At 41.9% G+C, this 16,763-nt stretch overlaps 1 protein-coding gene across 1 annotated transcript; it reads right to left on the bottom strand.

Moving 5' to 3' along the window:
* Positions 1-10,779: 10,779 nt before the first annotated feature.
* LOC149450111 (uncharacterized) lies at positions 10,780-13,380 on the bottom strand. The gene has a single exon (XM_089692362.1). It carries the CDS (start codon positions 13,357-13,359, stop codon positions 10,780-10,782), a length of 2,580 nt encoding a protein of 859 aa, XP_089548488.1. The 5' UTR covers positions 13,360-13,380.
* Positions 13,381-16,763: the final 3,383 nt, after the last annotated feature.

Raw genomic sequence — 16,763 nt, 5'->3', positions numbered from 1 at the left:
AAGGAAGATTATCCGAGAGAAATCCAGGAATACAGGACGGGGAACACAGCTCAGGAAAGTGACCAGGGGATTACAGGCTGATATCACCCAGTCCCCGCCCTACTCTGGACCAATCAGTGAGCAGTATGGGTGGAGGAATGGATTTAGTGTTCATGACCCACCTGTGCTGATCTCTGTAGGAGTGTCCTCCTCTATAAATGTCCCCGTTATTCCATCCTCCTCCATAGACTGCTGATCATCCCTCACATACGCCTCTTCTTCTTCTGCTTTCACCTCAAATTCTATATCGATTGGATCTCCACTCTAAATCAAGGAAATGAAATAAAATATCATCTGTAAAATGTAAGGTCACATAAAAGAATTCCACACATTGTCTCTACAAGTCCATGTTCTAGATGCTCCATCCCACCAACCTTGTAATAGTGAGGGATGGTGTGACCTTCCTGTGTGGAATCCCGGGAATACAGAGGACGGGGACATCTCTCTGGTGGGTTCCTGGTATTAGGTGGCTCCATCATATCCTTGTGTCCTTCTGAAAACTCCTCCATCACTCCATACTCCTCATCCTCCTCTTTATACTCTTCTTTAACATCAATATTATCATCCCCGAGGATTCCACTCTGAAAGATATAATAAAACATTCATTGTAACAAACATGCTGTGTATAAATCACAACTACCAATAATTGTCATCATCTACCTGATGATGGTGAGGGATGGTGTGACCTTCCTGTGTGGAATCCCAGGAATACAGAGGACGGGGACATCTATCTGGTGGGTTCCTGGTATTAGGTGGCTCCATCATATCCTTGTGTCCTTCTGAAAACTCCTCCATCACTCCATACTCCTCATCCTCCTCTTTATACTCTTCTTTAACATCAATATTATCATCCCCGAGGATTCCACTCTGAAAGATATAATAAAACATTCATTGTAACAAACATGCTGTGTATAAATCACAACTACCAATAATTGTCATCATCTACCTGATGATGGTGAGGGATGGTGTGACCTTCCTGTGTGGAATCCCGGGAATACAGAGGACGGGGACATCTCTCTGGTGGGTTCCCATGACTGGATCCATCTGTAGGAAACACACACACTGACTGAATCCATTGTTTCTATGTGTTTATCAGATGATGGGGGATCTAGGTGGATCCTCCGTACTGCTCTCTCCTTTACAATAAAGTCTCCTCTTACCCGGTGATGTGAGGGGCGGCTGATTGTCCATCATGACGTCCTTGTAGAGATCCTTGTGTCCTTCTAAATATTGATGTGTATCATCATCTGCTGGAGATAAAAGATATCACAGTGACTATGGAGATAGAGGACGGACATGACTATGGAGGAAGAGGACGGACATGACTATGGAGGAAGAGGATGGACATGATGGGGGTTACTGGGTGTAAATAGACCATAACATCTTATTACCGGTTTATGACTGTAGTCTGTGTCTGGTCTGTGTTTGAGAATCATCCCCCCCATTCATGTGATCCTTATCAGTTCCTAATTGGGGTGGAGATGAGTGCTCATTCGGCCATCTCCCTATAAATTTAGATCAGCTGATGGGGGGAGATCACTGATGGGGGGGCACAGTCACTGAGGGGGGGGGCTGCTTTTGAGTGAGTGCTGCGTTGATGGAGTGCTAAAAAGCAGTTGAACTAAAGCAGAACTCAAGCAGCAGGAAGATACAACAAGAAACTCTCCTGCATGCTGGACAGACTGCAAGCAAACACCCCGGGAAACATCTCCTACAAGTCTGAGTCCCACTCCGTGTACCTTTAATATGTCCCCTCTACTCCTCCTTTTCATATTACTTTCCTGCTTTCACAAAATCTCACTTCTTTACCCCTCTGCTCCACCCCAAAACTTGTACATCTCCCCCTCACTGCTACCATCTCCCTACTACTGCTCTCATCACCTCCTGCTGACCCAAACACCAGGACTGGAAGGCATGTGCGCTCATGTACATCCCGCTCCCATCTTACTTTTCTCACCCTCCTTCTTCTAACCTCTGGGGATATCTCCCCAAACCCTGGACCTCCACTATTTCACCCCCACACCAGGCATCCTCCTTCTCCTAACCTCTAGGGATCTCCCCAAACCCTGGTCCTCCAGTATTTCACCCCCACACCAGGCACCCTCTTTCCTCGAGGAATAGCCGCAATCCCCTCCATTTAATATCAGTCCCCCGTGCTCCCAAAAACCACCCTCCCTTTTTCATGTGTGCTCTGGAATGCCCGCTCTGTAATAATCTCACCTCTGTCCATGACCTTTTTGTCTCCCGCTCCCTTAACCTACTAGCGATTAGAAACCTGACTCCAAGCAGCAGATTCTGCTTCCCCCGCAGCACTTCCCTATGGAGGCCTCATCTGGACCCACTCACCCAGACCCAGTGGTCAGAAAGGTGGTGGGGTTGGTTTGCTTCTATCCCCACTCGGCACCTTCCATGTCCTCCCTAACCCTCCCTCTCTATCCTTCTCTTCTTCCCAGACTCACTGCATCCGGCTGTTTTCTCCCATTTCTCTGAGGATTGCAGTGATCTATCGGCCTCCTGGACCCGTGTCCCGCTTTCTTGATGATTTCTCCGCCTGGCTACCCTTCTTTCTCTCCTCTGAACTACCCGCTATCATTCTCAGAGATTTTAACATCCCTATTAATGTCAACAACCCGGCTACATCCCAACTCTTCAACATAACCTCATCTTTTGCATTAGCACAATGTATACCGTCCTCCACTCACTCTGATGGGAATACATTACACCTTGTTTTCTCCCATCTCTGCACTCCCTACAACCTCACAAACACCCCCTTTCCTCTCTCTGATCACAATCTCATCACCTTCACAGTCTCCTCATCTTCAAACACCTATCCCTCCAAGCAGCCAACAATTACCCGCAGAAACCTTCACAACTTGAACCCGGCTCCTTTCCACTCTGCAACTGACCAACTCTATGACAGAATCTCTCCCCTGTCCTGCCCTGACCTGGCCACTGCTGTCTACAACAGTTCACTATCACCTACACTGGACTCACTTGCTCCTCTAACAACACGAAGCCTCAGGCCCCAACCGTTACATCCGTGGCAGACTGACCACACCAGACATCTTAAATGACATAGTCGTGCGCTGGAGCGATTGTGGCGTAAACCCAAATCTCACCGAGCATTCACCCAATATAAATCTGCTTTCTTCACATACAATTCCTCCCTCCATGCTGCCAAACAAGACGACTTTGTCACTCTCATCAATAGCTTGTCATCCAGTCCTCGTCGTCTCTTCTCTACTTTTAACTCTCTACTTTCTCCACCTCCACCCAGTACCTCACTCACTGCTCACGAGATTGCAAATCATTTCAAAAACAAGATTGATGCAATTTGTAGGGGCATCACCACTGCACAGACATCCATCTCACTTAGCATACCTTATACTAAACCTCCCTCAACACTTTCCTCTTCTGACCTCGCTACTACCGAAGAGGTGACTGATGTTTTCTCAGACGCCCATCTCACTACCTGCCCCCTGGATACTGTCACCTCAAAACTACTATGGTCACCCTCTTCTTCCATCCTATGCTCCCTCACTCACATCCTCAATCTTTCCCTCTCTACTGGTGCCTTCCCCTCCCCTATAAAGCATGCGCACATCACTCCCATACTTAACAAGCCCTCCCTGGACCCCACCAACCTGAACAACATAAGACCCATCTCCCTGCTGCCATTTACCTCTAAACTCCTAGAACGCTTAGTCTACAATCACCTGAGCTCCCACCTCACTGACAACAACCTTCTTCACCCTTTACAGTCTGGCTTTCACTCACTACACTCCACTAACACCGCCCTACTAAAACTCACTAATGATCTACTAACTGCTAAAACCAATGGCCACTACTCTATACTTGTCTCAACCAATGGCCACTACTCTGTATTCATCCCAACCAATGGACACTACTCTGTACTCCTCCCAACCAATGGCCACTACTCCGGACTCATCCCAACCAATGGCCACTACTCCATACTCATCCCAACCAATGGCTCCTACTCCGTACTCATCCCAACCAATGGTCACTACTCCGTACTCATCCCAACCAATGGCCACTACTCCGTACTCATCCCAACCAATGGCCACTACTCCATACTCATCCCAACCAATGGCCACTACTCCGTACTCATCCCAACCAATGGCCACTACTCCGTACTCTTACTTCTTGACCTCTCTGCGGCTTTTGATATGGTTGACCATCCCATCCTCCTCAAAAAACACCACTCTTGGCCTCAGAGACTCTGCTCCCTCCTGGTTCTCCTCCTACCTATCGCAGCGCTCCTTCAGTGTTACCTATAATTCTGCCTCCTCCTCCTTACTCCCTCTCTCTGTAGGGGTCCCTCAAGGTTCTGTCCTTGGGCCCCTTCTCTTCTCCATCTACACCTCCTCCCTTAGTCACTTGATAAACTCCCACAGCTTTAAGTACCATCTCTATGCTGATGACACACAAATCTATCTTTCTACCCCTCACCTCACCCCTTCAGTCTCCTCCTCACCTCACCCCTTCAGTCTCCTCCTCACCTCACCCCTTCAGTCTCCTCCTCACCTCACCCCTTCAGTCTCTTCTCACATTACTAACCTACTAAGTGACATATCGGCATGGATGTCACTCCACTTCCTCAAACTCAATCTATCCAAAACTCAGCTCTTAGTATTCCCTCCAGCCCGTGCCCCCTCCCCCGACTTTTCCATCAAGACCAATAATACAACCATCAGTCCCTCCCCTCATGCCAGGGTACTAGGTGCAATCCTAGACTACCATCTGTCCTTTCACCCCCAAATCCAATCACTGTCCAAATCTTGTAGACTTCACCTCCGTAACATTTCGAAGCTACGCCCGTTCCTAACCTCGGAAACCACTAAACAACTTAGTCACTCCCTTGTTATATCTCGCCTTGACTATTGTAACTCCCTCCTTATTGGCTGACCTCATTGCAGGCTATCCCCTCTTCATTCGATCATGAATGCTGCTGCCAGACTCATCCACCTTACTAACCGTTCTGTATCTGCCACCCCTCTCTGCCAATCCCTCAAATGGGCTACATTCAGGGTCCTCCATCCCTCTCTGCCAATCCCTCCACTGGGCTCCATTCAGTGTCCTCCACCCCTCTCTGCCAATCCCTCCACTGGACTCCATTCAGTATCCTCCAACCCTCTCTGCTAATCCCTCCACTGGCCTCCACTCAGTGTCCTCCCCCCTCTCTGCCAATCCCTCCACTGGTCTCCACTCAGTGTCCTCCCCCCCTCTCTGCCAATCTCTCCACTGGCCTCCACTCAGTGTCCTCCACCCCTCTCTGCCAATCCCTCCACTGGCTTCCCATTGCCCAACGGATAAAATTCAAAACATTAACAATAACATATAAAGCCATTTATAACTCTGCCCCAAATTACATCACCAATCTTGTCTCCAAATATCACCCAAACCATCCTCTCCGCTCCTCGAATAACCTCCTGCTCTCTAGCTCCCTTGTCTCCTCCTCCCATACTCATCTCCAGGAATTCTCCAGAGCTTCCCCCATCCTCTGGAACTCTCTACCCCAATTTATCAGACTCTCGCCTACTCTGCTCACTTTTTGGTGATCTCTGAAAAACGATCTCTTCAGGGAAGCCTATCCTGCCCTCAGCTAATAATGGAATCTTCTACTCTTCCAACCAGTCCATCCCCCACAGTTTCTACCTTTTATAGCACTAGCCCCTCCCTCATACATTATAAGCTCCCAGGATCAGGGCCCTCTTAACCCTCTTGTATTGAACTGTATTGTCTCCCATTATATTGTAAAGTGCTGAGCAAATAGTTGGTGCCATAAATTCTGTATAATAATAATAATAATTACCTCCTCTACTGCCACGTCCAACAACATCTCTGATCTCCTTCACATCAAATGGAACTTCTTATCTTTATTCCAGATCACGTCCTGTCTGTTCCTGACATCACTTCCTGTCTGTATTCCATAGAGAAGTCCTGTCTGGGTAGTACAAATGAGATCACCATCTTGTGGAGTTCAGAGGAACTGCAGCCCCGAGAAATGTTCCCTAATAACCATTCCTGCATTGTATCTACCTTACAGAGATATCAGGGAAGTGCCAAAATAACTAAAAAAAATAAGAAACAATAAACCTAACTCTTATGCAACCAACTGTTTAAAAAAAGATATTTTACTACAAATAGAAAAGTCTTAAAGACACAGAACACAAGATAAAAAATAAGGTATACATAATAAAACAGAGAACTCTAAAATCAGACACACAACCCAGAATGTCCAATCCTCCATACCAGAGAGAGACAGACTACCCAGAATGTCCCGTCCTTCATATCAGAGAGAGACAGACTGCCCAGAAGGTCCTGTCCTTCATATCAGAGAGAGACAGACTACCCAGAATGTCCCATCCTCCATATCAGAGGAGACAGAAAGACTACCCAGAATGTCCCATCCTTCATATCAGTGAGAGAGACAGGCTACCCAGAATGTCCCGTCCTTCATATCAGTGAGAGAGACAGGCTACCCAGAATGTCCCATCCTTCATATCAGAGAGAGACAGACTACCCAGAATGTCCCATCCTTCATATCAGAGAGAGACAGACTACCCAGAATGTACCTTCTTTCCTATCAGAGACTGGGACAGACTACCCAGAATGTCCCGTCCTCCATATCAGAGACCGAGATAGAATACCCAAAATGTCCCATCCTTCATATCATAGAACAAGACAGACTACCCAGAATGTCCCATCCTTCATACCAGAGACCGAGACAGACTACCCAGAATGTCCCGTCCTTCATATCAGAGACCTAGAAAGACTACCAAGAATGTCCCGTCATTAATATCAGAGAGGGAGAGAGGGAGAGAGGGGGAGGGACAGACTACCCAGAATGTCCCGTCTTTCATATCAGAGAGAGACAAACTACGCAAATGTCCCGTCCTTCATATCAGAGAGAGAGATAAAGACTAGACAGAATGTCCCTTCTTTCACACCAGAGACCGAGAGAGACTACACAGAATGTACCGTCCTTCATATCAAAGAGAGAGAGACAGACCACCCAGAATATCCCATCCTTCATATCAGAGAGAGAGACATACTACCAAGAATGTCCCAATCTTCATATCAGAGACCTAGAGAGACTACCCAGAATGTCCCGTCCTTCCTATCAGAGACAGGGAGACAGACTACCCAGAACGTTCCGTCCTTCATATCAGAGAGAGACAGACTACCCAGAATGTCCCATCCTTCATATCAGAGAGAGACAGACTACCCAGAATGTCCCGTCCTTCATATCAGAGAGAGACAGACTACCCAGAATGTCCCTCCTTCATATCAGAGAGAGACAGACTACCCAGAATGTCCCATCCTTCATATCAGAGAGAGAGACATACTACCAAGAATGTCCCAATCTTCATATCAGAGACCTAGAGAGACTACCCAGAATGTCCCGTCCTTCCTATCAGAGACAGGGAGACAGACTACCCAGAACGTTCCGTCCTTCATATCAGAGAGAGACAGACTACCCAGAATGTCCCATCCTTCATATCAGAGAGAGACAGACTACCCAGAATGTCCCGTCCTTCATATCAGAGAGAGACAGACTACCCAGAATGTCCCATCCTTCATATCAGAGAGAGACAGACTACCCATAATGTCCTGTCCTTCATATCAGAGAGAGACAGACTATCCAGAATGTCCCATCCTTCATATAAGAGAGAGTCAGACTACCCAGAATGTCCCTTCCTTCATATCAGAGACAAAGAGACAGACTACCCAGAATGTCACGTCCTTTATATCAGAGAGAGAAACACTACTCAGAATGTCCCATCCATCATATCAGAGAGACAGACTACCCAGAATGTACTGTCCTTCATATCAGAGCGAGAGAGAAAGACTACCCAGAATGTCCTATCCTTCATATCAAAGAGAGAGAGAAAGACTAGACAGAACGTCCCGTCCTTCATATCAGAGACCGGAATATACTACCCAGAAAGTCCCATCCTTCATATCAGAGAGAGACAGACTACCCAGAATGTCCCATCATTCATATCAGAGACCGAGAAAGACTACCCAGAACGTCCCGTCCTTCCTATCAGAAACAGACTACCCAGAATGTCCCATCCTTCATATCAGAGAGAGACAGACTACCCAGAATGTCCCATCCTTCATATCAGAGAGAGACAGACTACCCAGAATGTCCCGTCCTTCATATCAGAGAGAGAGACAGATTACCCAGAATTTCCCGTCCTTCATATCAGAGAGACAGACTGCCCAGAATGTCCCATCCTTCATATCAGAAACAGAGACAGACTACCAAGAATGTCCCGTCCTTCCTATCAGAGAGAGAGACAGACTACCCAGAATCTCCCATCCTTAATAAGAGAGACCTAGACAGACTACCCAGACTGTCCCATCCTTCATATCAGAGAGAGAGACAGACTACCCAGAATGTCCCATCCTTAATAAGAGAGACCTAGACAGACTACCCAGAATGTCCCATCCTTCATATGAGAGACAGAGAGACAGATTACCCAGAATGTCCCGTCCTTCATATCAGAGAGAGACAGACTACCCAGAATGTCCCGTCCTTCATATCAGAAACAGAGACAGACTACCAAGAATGTCCCGTCCTTCCTATCAGAGAGAGGCAGACCACCCAGAATGTCCCATCCTTCATATCAGAGAGAAAGACAGACTACCCAGAACGTCCCGTCCTTTATATCAAAGAGAGACAGACTACTCAGAATGTTCCGTCCTTTATATCAGAGAGAGAAAGACTACCCAGAATGTACCGTCTTTCCTATCAGAGAGAGACAGACTACCCAGAATGTCCCGTACACCATATCAGAGACTAAGATAGACTACTCAGAATGTCCAGTCCTTCATATATGAGACCGAGACAGACTACCCAGAATGTCTCTTCCTTCATATCAGACACCGAGACGGTATTTCCAGAATGTCCCATCCTTCATATCGGAGAGAGACAGACTACTCAGAATGTCCTGTCCTTCATATCGGAGAGAGACAGACTACTCAGAATGTCCCGTCCTTCATATCGGAGAGAGACAGACTACTCAGAATGTCCTGTCCTTCATATCAGGGAGAGAGAAAGGCTACCTAGAATGTCCCATCCTTCATATCAGAGAGAGACAGACTACCCAGAATGTCCCGTCCTTCATATCAGAGAGAGAATGACTACCCGGAATGTACCGTCTTTCCTATCAGAGACTGGGACAGACTACCCAGAATGTCCCATACTCCATATCAGAGACTGAGATAGACTACACAGAATGTCCCGTCCTTCATATATGAGACCGAGAAAGACTACCCAGAATGTCCCATCCTTCCTATCAGAGTGAGACAGACTACCAAGAATATCCCGTCCTTCATATCAGAGAACAAGACAGACTATCCAGAATGTCCCATCCTTCATATCAAAGAGAGACAGACTACCCAGAATGTCCCGTCCTTCATATCAGAGAGAGACAGACTATCCAGAATGTCCCGTCCTTCATATCAGAGAGAGACAGACTACCCAGAATGTCCCATCCTTAATATCAGAGACCAAGACAGTCAACACAGAATGTCCCGTCCTTCATATCAGAGAGAGACAGACTACCCAGAATGTCCCATCCTTAATATCAGAGAGAGAGACACAGACTTCCAAGAATGTCTTATCCTTCATGACAGAGAGACAGACTACCCAGAATGTTCCATCCTTCCTATCAGAGAGAGAGAGAGACAGACTAACTAGAATGTCCCGTTCTTCATATCAGAGAGAGACACAGACTACCCAGAATGTCCCGTACTTCATATCAGAGACCAAGAGAGACTACCAAGAATGTTGTGTGTTAGATTTCCAGAGTTATAAAAAACTCTATTAGTATTTCTAGGTTCTTGTAGATGGTTGTGGGAAGAAATCCTTATGGAAGCCAGTTCAGAATAAGCAGTGTGACTTTATTTGATCACACACCAAAAAATACAAAGTCAATAAAAAACAATAAATTCAGATATATGTAGCTTAAAATGAAATAAAAATAAAGAATATAAGTTGCTTTTTCCTTGAATATTAGAAGAAAATGTAGTTCCTTTGAATAGCTTACATAGAAGTTTTCTGGCCTAGCTTAAGAAATGACCATGTGCTTTCTTTGTTCTTTGTTAGCATGCCATGCTTTGAGTAAGAGTTTGTGAAAGAATGTGTCTGTGTGTGTGAGTGAAGTGAAGAGTGGAGCAGATAGGAGCAAATTGCCTCTCTTTCCTTGAAAAGCTACATACTTAAAATGCATGAGAAATTAAGTCCTCCCATTAACCTTTGTTTCAAATTTGCGGGCTCCTTAAACACTCCCCTAGTCACTCCCAGCCTAACTTAAACATGTGTTACTTATTCAAACCACCAAGTCATTATCATGATTGACATGCAGACTATGAAAGAGGTCTCTGAAGTTCTTATGTTACATACATTAAACTCTCAGACTCATTATAAGAATTCAAAATAAGGTATACGTTACATAGACTAGGCTTAAAAGAAAACATGAATTTAAACCTCTGCTGATTACCTTAGCTCAGACACAAATAATTCACATCTGTGACCACTCAATTTCAAAACCTCATATTCACATCCAATTAAGAGGGTATTCTCTGCCAGGCATATATCAGAACTACTAAAGACTGAATTAAAGTTTAGTTATTAAAAATTAATATTACATTCCCCTCTGAAATATGAAATTCATATTAATTTATATCAAGCACACGTCATTCATATCACAAACACTCAGGTTTTGATTTAGTAATCTCAAATGTATCATTATCTGTAACTGAGTCAGCAAAACCAGAAAGTATTTTTCTCTTTAGTATATTTTGTAATAGATTATCTCCTTTCCTAATTTCACTTCTAATTCGCTTATAGAAACTGTTCATTTTACACATCAAACATAATTGAAATATAATACATAATATGATAATAATAAAAATAATTATTACAGGATGTAATAAAATATTTCCTGCTGCAGATGCAATTGAAGTTTTTCCCAACATTGATACAGTACGTTTAAATTTTGACCACCAAGAATGACCTGAAAATTGAGACCATTCATGTTCTATATCTTTTAAACTCCCTTGTTCATGTTTAAATAATATTTCTGCTTTTTGGAGTTCATCTGATAAAGCTATCAGTAAACCTTCATCTTTTTGAATAACATTTGCCCAATCTCTCCATGTGAATTCATCCACTTGAGATATATTGTACTGTATGGGAAGAGCACTTATATTTTTCATAAGTATGTTTGTTAAATTCATTCTCATCCCATTAACACTTATTGCTGAAATATCTCCTTCTATACAGAACAAACCTCGACTTAAGTTTTCTGTATGTGTACAAGAAGAGAAGAAGGATTGAACCCTTTCTGAGTTAGACATAACTTGAAAACAAACTTTCTTTTTATCTACAATTGAGATTAACTCAGAAGTGGTTTTAACCTTTTCTATCCTTGCTGAACATAGAGTATGGTTATGGTAACAAGAATGAAATATACCTTTGTCTTGATTAGGTAGACAAATCACTTTAGACTGAAATTGTAAACATGAAGACAGATCTAATTGTTCTAACTCAAAATTATTATCAGTAAATGCAAAATCTGTATATTGCAGATGATAATATAGTAACTGTGTGTTGCTAACTGGTAATCCCAAGACAGTGATTGGAACCAACATTTGTTCTTTTCCTGCTACAGGAATCATTGAAGAACTATAGCATATGTTCTGATAACATCCAATCCACTTATTTACCCGCAGATCAGTATGGTTTATGGCATATACATACTCTCTTGGTAAATTTTGTACAATACCTATAGGAGTTATTCCACTTTGAAAAGCTTGAGCTATTATTTTAAAATTTGTGGAATATTCCATCTGAATTTCTAAACATGCTCTGGCTATATGGGAATGCTGTTCACTTGACATTAAATTAAGAGTAATATTCTCTAAGTGTAATATAGATGGACCCATAATATTGGCTGTTTTAATCACCATATTTTCCAATATTTGATTCAAGTTTCTTTGTACTTTAATACTATTGCTTCCCACTAAACCGGCTGTCTCGAGATCAGACTTTAATGTACTAATGTCCATACTATTCGTAATACCACCAATAGTACCTATTCCTCCTAAAATACCTTCAACTATACCACGTTTATTCCTGTGAGGATTCCTAATATCAGTACCAAACCATCTTTCAATACCTAATTCCATGTTAACCAGATGTTCTTTACATTGTGGAAACCTTGTTGAGATTTTCCATTCTGAAATGTTAAAGTTCCACACTATAATAACAAACTTTCCTTCTCTCAACAGACGTCTGGTCTGGAAATGGTTAATTTGGAAGGGACTGGCTGGAATAAATTTCTTATCCATACACTGTGTTCTTTTAGGGGATAGTACAATTACATTTGTATTTACACATTTCTTTGGATAATTTTCTATTGATATGCAGCATTCATATATACCTGTATCATTAATTGATATAGTGTTTTGATGATACACAAAGTTATCATTATCCCAGTTCAAATTACCAAAAATACTTTTATGGATAACATCAGTTTTATCATGAAGAAAACTTCCCAAAAATTCACCATTCCTTTTCCAAGTTAATAATGAATTTTGAGGTAGGTGTATTTGTATATTACACATCAAATTCAGATTATCCTTTCCTTCTACAAGTCTTAATGATTGAGGAGATATTTTTATCTCTGGGACAATCAAATCTACCACAGTAACAATTACTTTGACTTTAGTTTGAACCAAAGCTCTTGTCACTTGGAAATCCCATATTTTCACTATGTCCTCTTTTTCATTACCATTAATATTCAAATGTTCAGGATCAAGAAAGTGTGAATAACTTTGTAATTGATACCAAATATCTGTTTTAGAACTTCCTATATTTCCAGTATTTAACATGTCTATGGAAATATCTCCTGACCAAATAGTAGGTTCATTTCCCTTTAAAACTATTAACCAGTATCCCATATCGGATAAATTACATTCAAAGTTACTAGTTTCGTTATTGATCCTATAAGATCCTTGCATTTTAACAAATTTTGATTTAGACTCTATTTTAGCTCTAACTTCAATATCATTATTATGAACGAAATACAATTCCGAACAACAAGTTCTACCATAACCTATGCACATATATCCTAGCAAGTCTTCAGCTGTATTAATGTTACTGTCTTTAGGAAAAAATCTTTTGTTCCTAATAAGTGTAGTGTCTTTCTTATGTAGGGCTTCAGTCTTGTTAACTTCTGCATTGCTGGAAAAGTTTATGTTGTAGATTACTAATATTGTCATTGTCACTAAGAAAAAAATCAATCCTGTAATAAGTCTTTTCTTTATACTGCTTTGATTTTCCTTATGTTCTTTTGTTGCAATGTTTATTTTTCTCTGGAATCTGCGATGCTTTGTTTCTTCCGGATTATTGAAATCCATGTCTGCAAAAGAAATGCAGTATCATTATCTCGGTATAAACAATTTGCATTGGTCACTGTGCACCCACATTGTTTGTTGTCTGCGCGCATTTTTTACTGAATTAAGAGGTCTTTGCACTTGTACCATTACTCCTTGAACATCCAAGATATCAAATGGACCTTCCCAGTTGCTTTGCCATGGTCCAGTTTTTCTGAAAGTTTTTACCATTACTTGTCCTCCTTTTTCGAACTTAGAAGAATGTGGAGGAACCATTTTTTGCATGCGAGTAGCTGCATGTGGTACAATAGTGTTCAGATTGTCTTGCAACATCTGTAACCACTTTGTTTTTTCTATTGCCTCTTTTTGCGGCGTTGACAAAAACGGTTCATGGGGAAAAACAATACGCATTTTCCTTCCTGTCATTAACTCAAAAGGAGAATACTGTGTTGCAGAAGATGTTGTACTTCTGACACTCATCAGAACCAATGGTACAGCATCAACCCAAGTATTTCCTCTGTCTAATAACATTTTTGCAATCCTTGATTTGACAGTCCTATTCATTCTTTCCACAATACCTGCAGATTGTGGATGATAGGGCACATGAAATCTCTGTTGTATACCCAAGATTTTACACATTGCCTGCATTATTTTACCTGTGAAGTGGGTTCCTCTGTCACTACTGAGGTTTGTTGGCATACCCCAGACTGGAAAAACATGATTAATTAGCATTTTAGCAGTTGTTAATGCATCATCTTTGCGAACAGGCAAGATTTCAATCCATTTTGAAAAAACATCAACTACAACTAAAGCATACCTGTACCCATTTTTACCTGTAGGTAACGGTCCTATATAGTCTAGTTATAATGTGGATCATGGTCCATCTGCTGGAGGAGTTCTTTGTAATGGAGGTTTTTGACCCTTTGGTCGAGGATTCACTTGAGCACAGATTAGACAAGATTGAACTACACTGTCTACTGTTTCTTCCATTTTGTCCCAGTAAAATTTTTCCTTGAGTATTTCAAGCAATCTTTGTTTACCTATGTGACCTAGGCTTTCGTGATTGTATTTTGTAAATTCTACCTGTAGATGCTGCGGTATAACAGGACGCAGAAACCCGTGTAAGTCATGAAACAAAATTCCGTATTCACATACAAAGGGAAATTTTGGATCAACCTGAGAAGCAGAAAGAGATGGATCCCTTTTCTGTTCTTCTGCAAAGGAGGGAATCTGTGTGTCTGTCTTCCTAACAACATTAACTGAGACTGGTTCAGACTGCATCACTGGTACTCCGTGTAAAGCTGCTTCCTTTGCTAAGAGATCAGCTGTTCTATTGCCTACACTCATCTCATCATTGTCCTTCCTATGAGATGGAATTTTTACAATTGCATAGGCAATAGGATTTTCCTCTGCTAGCTTAAAAATTGATTCAAGTGTCTCTTTGTGCACTAGGACTTTGTTAGATGCATCTACAAAACCTCTACGTTTCCAAATTGGTAAATAATCTGTCAGGGAACGTACAACATATGAACTGTCACTGTAGATCACTAATGGACTTCTGTTCTCTTCCTTGTCTAATGTCAACACAGTTTTTACTGCTTCAAGTTCTGCCCTTTGAGCTGAAAAATGTCCTGGCAATTTGTGCTGTATGGAATAATTACGCTCTGGATACCAAATTGAATATCCACTGTAATAATTACCTGACATACAGTATCTAGAACCATCAACAAATACAGGTTCATCAATTTTCTCTGCCTCTCTACGGAAAAGAGGAGAGGGAGTTTCTTGGACTTCACATAGACATTCATGTTCTAACCCGTTGTATTCCATCAACTGAGGTAGGACATACTTGGCATTATGTTCAACCTGTATTTGCTTAGGTGATAGAGCCAACAACCATTGAGAAAATCTTTGGTTGGAAACTCCCGGAACATTTTTCTCAAAAAGAAACTTCAAAGTGCTATGTGGAGTTTGTAGAATAATTTTGTTGAATCCTACAATATGCTCTGTTGCTTTTACTGCATAATGTACTCCCACAAGTTGTCTGACACAATCATCAAAATCTTTCTCTACTGGGGTAAGCAGACGTGAGAAGTATCCAAGACTTCTCCAGACTCCTCCCTGTTTCTGAATCAAGACAGCTGAGATTGCAGTTTCTGAAGCATGCACTTGCAAAGCAAATGGTGCTTGCTTATCAACAGTAGCCAAAGCTGGAGCTGTTTGCAAATCATTTTTCAACATCTCAAAAGCTTTTTGCTGTATTTCTGTCCAGGGACCAAATACATTTTCCTCATTGTACTTCAACAAATCATACAATGGTTTGGCTTTTTCTGCAAATGATTCGATAAAATCTCTAGAGAAATTTACCAAACCCAAAAACTGTCTCAGTGCTTTGAATGTTGTTGGTACAGGAAGTGACGCAATAGACTCAATTCTTTCCTGTAAAGGCTGTCTCTTTCCTGGACCAATCAAAACTCCAAGAAATTTTACTTCATTTTTCATGAGCTGAACTTTGCGTGTATTCAGCTTGAGACCTTCATCTTGCAGAAGTGTAAACAATTCTGCTAAGAGAGTCCTGTGTTCAGTTTCAGAATTCGTCATAAGCAAGATATTATCCACATATTGTATTAAACAATCAGGTCTAGAAAAGTTAGACAAAACTTTTGCTAATGCCTGATGTAATATATACTTAGCAGAATGATATCCTTTTGGAAGACGTTTGAGACAATACTGGACATTTCTGTGGACAAATGAAAACTTGTATTGGCAACTCTCAGCCAATTTAATACTAAAAAATCCATTTGCAATGTCAAGAACAGAGAACACTTTCGCATTGGCATTTATTTGTGACATGATGTCTGGAGTTTCTGCCACAATGGGTGTACAACTTGGAGTGTATTTGTTTAGCATTCTTAGATCTATCAATAATCTATATGCACTAGGGTCATCACGCTTTGCCACTACCCACAAAGGATTATTAGTAACTGAATTAGCTTTCCTGATGATACCCTGTTCCAAAAATTCTTGTATGATTACTGATACAGGTTCATCAGATTCTGGCGGCAACTTGTATTGTTTTAATGGGGGATGGTCTTTGCCTTGAATATTAACTTCAATATTTTTGAACAGTCCAGCTTCATTTTTACCTTGACTCCACAGTTTTTTGTGTAGTTGTACTAACTGTTTCAATTCCAAATTATCTCCAGTAACTGGCCATTTATAGTCAGCATCAATTGCTTCTGTCAAACAGATGCTACCGACTTCACAATAATCTGTTGGGTCAATTACCA

Source organism: Staurois parvus, unplaced genomic scaffold, assembly GCF_062004578.1.
Source record: "Staurois parvus isolate SC_StPar_1 unplaced genomic scaffold, SC_StPar_1.0 ptg000582l, whole genome shotgun sequence".
NCBI classification, from domain to species: domain Eukaryota; kingdom Metazoa; phylum Chordata; class Amphibia; order Anura; family Ranidae; genus Staurois; species Staurois parvus.
This window is presented reverse-complemented; position numbering and strand designations above follow the sequence as displayed.

Coding starts and splice junctions, on each gene's coding strand:
- LOC149450111 (XM_089692362.1), bottom strand. CDS start 13,359: ATGACAATATTAGTAATCTACAACATAAACTTTTCCAGCAATGCAGAA.